At 34.7% G+C, this 7,431-nt stretch overlaps 1 protein-coding gene across 1 annotated transcript in view; it reads right to left on the reverse strand.

The window, feature by feature from the left end:
- The window catches only part of SCN1A (sodium channel, voltage-gated, type I, alpha subunit), a 138,159-nt gene that overhangs the window by 109,204 nt on the left and 21,524 nt on the right, over nucleotides 1–7,431 (reverse strand). The window contains exons 2-4 of the mRNA XM_006867033.1: nucleotides 4,966–5,084; nucleotides 2,497–2,586; nucleotides 262–390 (exon numbers count right to left, since the gene is read on the reverse strand). Of these exons, the coding sequence (XP_006867095.1) occupies nucleotides 262–390; nucleotides 2,497–2,586; nucleotides 4,966–5,084 (338 nt within the window). The remainder of the gene's footprint in view (nucleotides 1–261; nucleotides 391–2,496; nucleotides 2,587–4,965; nucleotides 5,085–7,431) is intronic.

Raw genomic sequence — 7,431 nt, forward strand, 5'->3', positions numbered from 1 at the left:
GCTTACTCCAATTCATTACACTAAATATGAGTGTGTGTTAGAAAAGCAGTGTGCATGAAATTATCTAAAAATTGTAGTTAGTATGAATCATTTCAACTACTGCCACAACTTCATGCCAAAGTGAAATTACACTTTGACTTTTGTTAATGCTGAATTTAAATCCAGAGCTTAATTTTCACACCAAAATATTCCTTAAAAGCATTAGTACTTATTGAAAACACAAACTACGTTCTGTTTTGAAGTTTGAAAAAAGGCACTTACGCAAATGTAATGACAGTGAAATCAAGCCAGTTCCATGGGTCCCGAAGGAAAGTAAAATCTTCTAAGCAGAAGCCCCTTGCAATAATTTTTATGAGTGATTCAAATGTATATATTCCCGTGAAGGTATACCTGGAGATAAGTCCCCAAAAGAAGCCTTAAAGTTTAATTTTCTTTTCATAGCATATCAACTTGCAATTCTATTCAATTGGAATAGACTACTAAAAAAGAATTTAAGCAAATTGACTTTATTTTCATAGAAATACAAGATAGACCTACATTTAAATTTAACCCCCTAATACATAATGAGTTGTATAACAGGTCCTAAGAATTATTAGAATACTGCTGAACATACTTTATCTACCTACTGTCTAAAGTATCTTTGTGTTAGTATAAATTAACAAAGCCTGATTTAAATGAATTATTGAGTCCATTGAATACATTCACATGGTGGAGCACCCAATCAATAAAATACCCATTCCTTACTTATGGACATGTTTAGGTTCTAAATAGCAAGTCATTATGCAAAAATCAATGCTATGTGAATCTGGAGGATAACCACATTAGATCACAAGAACAGAGGGTGATTACATCATTACATATCTTTCAAATATCAGCATTATAAAACGTCAGATTCCATCATTACACAACTGCCAACCCACTGAGAATCATGGCCCAGCAAAGTTGACAAATACCTTGAACCAGCATAGCCAGCTTTACTCTTGTCTCACCCATCAATGTTTGTTATTGCCAGATGCATGTTGTTAATGTACAAAATAGCTCAATAGTAACTATAATAAATGCAAAACATCAGATAACAAGACAAATGATGAGTAAGTGTTTTGCAGATGTATAAAGTGATTTTCTCTTAGAGTGAAATCAATAAATCAATTTCAATTACTTTTAAGAATTATAGAACATTGCCAAATTAGCAAGTTTTTTTTTAAACACAGTAGGTTAATTTGAATCGAAAAAAAGTTCATTAAAATCAAGATTGGTCCTCTCTGGTCATTGTTGTCATTGTTAAGTGCCATCCGAGTGGGTTCCAACCTATTAATGACCCTGTATAGGGTTTTTGAGGGGCAGTTGTTGAGTTTGAACCATGGAGGTGGTAATTTAATTTAGGGGGGCAATGTGCTAATTCAGAAATTTGGATATTTCCAAGGCTTAAACTTCACAGATTTAAAACATTTAGAAGTTGTTTGTATAAAACTACAGAAGGGAGAATGAAGACCTACAGGGCCTCACTGTTGTAACACCAGTAGTCAGGAACTCTTTGTTTGTTAACTTTATGACTTCCTTGACCTTATTTGTCTACTTTCCGATTGGCTTCAGCAGCAAATGTCAGAAAGGGCTCTAGGGGAATGCTTGGAGGTTGTTTTCAGAGTCCAGGTGTAGCTCTAAAGTAGTGTAAGTACTGGACTGCTAACTTCAAGGTTGGCAGTTCAAACCCCAAAGCCAACTTGTTGGAAGTCCTTACAGAGTTCCCATGAGTGAGAACCAACTCGATGGCACTAAATAACAACCACCACCTTATCCTAACAAAGACTACACTGTAGTCAATGTGAGTACAAAGGTGATCCCTGAAAGACATGCAGCCTCCGCAGTGACTACAAAACCAGCCTCTCTGCTCTCAAAGGTATGCCCAGAATCAAGAATAGTTTATAATGCTTCTGATTTCTGAAAGTGCGACTTTAACTTTTACTTCAGTTCATTTTGAACTCAGTCTCCTGAAGTTTTCAAGTTCTGAAATCTCTAATTAGGGGATTTTTTTCACCGACCCATTTGTTTGGTGAGTACACTTGAAACTGATATCAGACTGACATAAAGTAGATGTGCCAAATGGATATGACAACTTGGGTGAGATCAGCATTGGCTTTTTACAGCATTTGTGGTCTACCCTTTAAAATTCTTAACTCACTATGTTCACAAACCAAGGCCCACCGTACTGGATCGTTCATCATGTTTACTTTGGCCACTGTGGATCCTAAAGCAAAGGTGATGAGTTGTCCAAGAATGATGGATTCTGCTGCTCAGCAAATACAGGTCAAAGAGAGATGCCAACAGACCTGTGGGCCAGAGACTACTGTCTCCCCACTGTGTAACTGTGTCTAGAAATGGCTGTAATAAAAATGCTCTTCAGCTTTGTTTAGTGGCTATATTCAGACATAATTTCAAAATCCCAAATAGATATATCTATATATGTATATTAGGCAATTTAAAATAAGATGAACTTACTCTACATTCTTTGTCCACTCGGGAGGATTACTCATTGTCATAAACACGCAGTTCGTCAAAATAGTGCACATGATTAGCATGCTGAATAATGTAGGTTATTGTTAAGGAACACACATAAGAAAATCCAAAGCCAAGTACTGTATTATAGACAACTAACATTGAAAGGTTTGAACTGCAGTTCAGTCAGGATTCAATGTCACAGAGCAGTAGTATAGATGAGATGATGTGTGTGAAAATGTTGATGAGATAATCTACGGGAAAGTATTAAATCAGTATATGATGATGTTTTGCTACTTTTTAAAAATCAATATATTTATCTCTCAGACAAACTTTAATGGAAACATTATATACAGCCCAGACTTAAGGACTTTGGGGGCACAAAGTAGTGTCTCGAACTAATTCAGGTGATTAAAATAGTAAATTGCTGAAGAAGGGCATGGTGGTTGTGGTGGCTGGTTATGTGCCATGGAGTCAGTTCCGACTCATAGCAACCCTGCATAGGGTTTCCAAGGCTGTAGATCTTTATGGGAGCAGAAAGCCTCATATTTCTCTTGCAGAACAGCTGATAGTTTTAAACTGCTGACCTTGAGGTTAGCAGTTTGACTTGCAACCACTATGCTACCGGAGCTCCATGAAGAAGGACATAAACTTCCAATATTATAATATGTTAGGTAGGTATTATATCATTTAGTTGAGTGAATAAAAATAATTTTTAGTAAAAGTACAGTTGGATGCTAAGTGTTGGTTTGCCATATGTTGACTGAGTTTATACACCTGCTCAACAAACAGCATTGGGTAAGATTAAAGATGAATATAATTGACGGCCAGGGTTTTAACAGGTATGAATGTAATTTAAATTCTACATAGTAAAGTAATGTTGGGCAAGTCCTCCAGCCTCTCTGTGCCACTTAACCAAGCTATGTCTCATCATTCTTTTTATAAAATGTCACTAATAATGTAAAGATCTCTTCTCTTTGACAAAGTAAAGATCAAGTGAGTTACTATGTGTGAAATACTTGGAATAGTGCCTGTGAATTAGTAAATATTATCTAAGCATTTGCTAAAACAAATAAACCAAACATACAGTTATAGAACTGAAAGGAACCTTAAAAACTAGTTTCATCACCAAATACTATATATTAAATAAATTAAAACAAACTCTACAGAAACTAGGTCATTTGACCAAGGACTAGAACACTGATTATCCTGCCTTTAGATCCGATTTGCTTCCATTACAGTTTACTGCCCAAACAAAAATTTTCCATTAAAGTTAAAAAGAAAGTTTTCATCAAATGACCACATGATGGCACTAGGAACACAAAGGAGAGGGAAACTTTCAAATAAATGTAAAAACCCTGAACATATGATTTTTATGTTTTAAATCTTTTACTTTTAATTGTTGTTGTTGTTAAGTGCCATCGAGTCGGGTCCGACCCATAGCGACCCTGTATAGAGTTTCCGAGGGTGTAAATCCTTACGGGAGTAGAAAGCCTCATCTTTCTCCCGCGGAGCGGCTGGTAGTTTCGAACCGCTGACCTTAAGGTTCGCAGCCCGATTACTTTTAATAAGTGTACTTATATCCTTAAAGAATCTAATTTCCAGATTATAAATTGTCTTTTTCAATTTTAAAATCTTTCCCCCCCCCTTTTAAATTAAGTAGTATGCACTATGATCATTTCAATGATATTTTATGTTAATTCTGTGAAAGTTACCAAATAAATACAGCCTGGAATGAAGTTGTTTTTCACTAATGAACATAAACAATTAAATTTAGTATGCAGAATTCTTTTTAACATCAATGGAAGTCACAAAGCCAAATCCCTAAAGAAATATATAATCTCAGTTTCTTTCATTAACTCTCAGGGTCTTGACAAAGCAGTAAGTTTTGCATGGCACAAACAGAATTCAATGACTTAAATTTGAAATCCAGCCAACATTCCAGCCCAGTTTCATTAGAAAAGTTTAAGAAATAGCTAAGTATTGGTTAAAGCCTCCTGACATTCTTCAATTAAAAAACAAACAAAAAACCCTTAAAAATTTATTCAAAGGTACATTAAAGTGTTTTATATAATAGATACATCTAAACTTAGCTATGAAAGTAAATTTCCTTATTATTATGTATTATATTGTAATTCACTGTAAAATTTTACACAATCACAAACTTTACCTGTACTTATATGGTAAAGATAAATTGGGCTATTTTATACAAGATTTGTAGGAGTCAAAACATACAAATATTTTTACAGATACCAAATATACATACATATATATATATATATATATGCCTATATGTATATAGTTATGATATTATGTGACTAATTTAAGAATCTAGTTTTATGTGACAAAGAAAAATACAGAGTAATAAAAGCTATAAAATATGGATATTTCCCAACTTAATTTTATATTTAGCTACAGAGCACTTATAGATTATGTACAAATAGTTAATATTAATCACTTGGAAAAGGATATGAATGTACCAAAATCTTAATAGCTATTTTCCTAAGAGGATTGAAGGGAGTTAAAATGTACAGGGCAGAGGTGGCACTGAACCGGAAGATGGCCTTCCCTTTATTCAATACTATAAAAGTCTGTAAGATAGGAACACAACATAGAAGTATAAAAAGTATAAACCATTTAAACTCTATTGTCTACTTTCTGAATGTTCCATAGTGAATCATTCAGTGTTACATGACAATCAGAACTTTTGATGTGCTCCATGAAGTTAAACTATCATTAAATCTCTTATAAAATAAGAGGAGAAATCCAATAGCATCACTTACCTTTCCCTGGTACTTACCTGTGATTTAATAGTGCAAAACAAATTTTGATCAAGAAAATTCACATATCTTCTTAAGATTTCAAATGATGATTTAAATGGGTACATACTGTATTTTACTCTAAAAATCTTAAGGCATTACATTATTTTTAGTGATTTCAGTTTTCCCAATTGAAATGTCTTTTAAATGAATCCGGTGGAATATAAAATCATTCACTAGCATGAACACTATTTTAAAAATAAATATTCTTTTATCATCTATACTTACAAAATATACATTATCACACTATTTGTAACAGAAAATAAAAACAGCCACCATCAAATTCGGTCCTGGGTTAGTGGATGTGATCCAATAATTGATTTCTGGAGGCCAAGTTCCCTGGAGAGTATCCGTTGACCAGGAGGGAGTGCTAAATTGTGTACTGGGATTTCTGAATTAGCTGACACATTGAATTGTAATCCCAATTGACTGCCTAGGTTCATGTAATACTGCTTTCTTAACAAAAAGTTCAATACCCCTGAAGAACCCAGGATCTGTGACTATGATTGGAATTGCATTAGAAAAGTTAGACTTATTTGAAAGCAATTGGCAATGTGAAGACAAAATAAATAAATAAGAAGCAATATGCAACAGTGTATAGCATTTCAAGGACTCTTTGACTCAACGTTTGTTGATATTCAAACAGAGCCAGGGGTAGAAGAAAACAATGATCTTCATAAAGAACATATTTGGGAAAGGGAATTTTAAAGCTTTTTAAATTAAAATTTCCCATTCTTCAAAAAACTCCATTTTAAACAATAGGATACGTATCTGCTTAGATCACAATTATTAACTTTATGTTTATTTTCTAGGAATCCTTGATAAGGGTTTTTGTCTATATTTAGACTGCCGTTCATTTTTTCATTCTTGTTAGGTGCTGTTGAATCACTTCTGGCCCATAGTGACCCTGTATAGGGTTTCTGAGGAGTAGACCGGTGAGCTTGAAAAGTTGACCTTGCAGTTCACACTGACCTTGCAATCCAGTGCCACACTAGGACTCTGCTGTTCATTTTAGAGGTTCCTTTTTCTTTTTTTTTTTTTTCCTTCTACAACTGAGATATTCCAAACTCAATGGCTCAACAACACCAATAAATATCAGGACTAGAGGAAGATTCATTAACAGCCTGAGATATGCAGATGATACAATCTTGCTTGTTGAAAGTGAAGACTTGAAGCACTTAGTGATGATCAAACCCTGTACTCAACATCAAGAAAACAAAAATCCTCACAAGTAGACCAATAAGCAACATCATGATAAATGGAGAAAGGATTCAAACCGTAACAGTTTGAATCCTTTCTCCATTTGCATAATCAATGCCCATGGAAGCAGAAAAAAAATCAAACATTGGGAGAATATACTGAAAATACCTTTTAAAAGTGTTAAAAAAAAAACAAAAAAAAACACCACTTAAGATGTCATTTTGAAAACTAAGAGGCCAAAGCCAAGGTATGGTATTTTTATTCACTTCATATGCATGACAAAGCTGAACAATGAACAAGGAAGTCCAAGAAGAATTGATACCTTTAAATTATAGTGTTGGCCAAGAATATTAAATATACCATGGGCTGCCAGAAGAATGAACAAATTTGTCTTGGAATCAGTATAGCCAGAATGCTCATTGGAAGTGAGGATGGTGAAACTTTGCCCTACTTACTTTGGGCATGCTATCAGGAGGGACCAGACCCTAAAGAAGGGCATCATGCTTGGTAAAGTAGTTGTTGTAGTAAAGTGCCACTGAGTCAGTTCTGACCCATAACGACCTTGTATAGGGTTTCCTAAGAGCGGCTGGTGAGCTTGAACCACTGACTTTGCAGTTCCAACTGATTTTGCAGTCCAGTGCATTAACCCACAGCACCACCACCAGGACTCCTGGTAGAGAGTCAGTGAAAAATGAAAAAGACCCTCTGTAAGATGAGTTGACACAGTACTGCAACAATGAGTTCTAACATAGCAACAATTGTGAGGATAGTGCAGGACTGGGTAGTGTTTGATTCTGTTGTACTATGGATCAGAACTGACTCAGTGACACTTAACAACAATAGTAACAAGTCTAGAAAACAAAGCAAATTGTAAGTACTAAGTCCATGTTTAAGAAGTGGGGGTGTCTCAAATGTGCTT

Source organism: Chrysochloris asiatica, unplaced genomic scaffold (genome assembly GCF_000296735.1).
Source record: "Chrysochloris asiatica unplaced genomic scaffold, ChrAsi1.0 scaffold00099, whole genome shotgun sequence".
NCBI lineage: Eukaryota > Metazoa > Chordata > Mammalia > Afrosoricida > Chrysochloridae > Chrysochloris > Chrysochloris asiatica.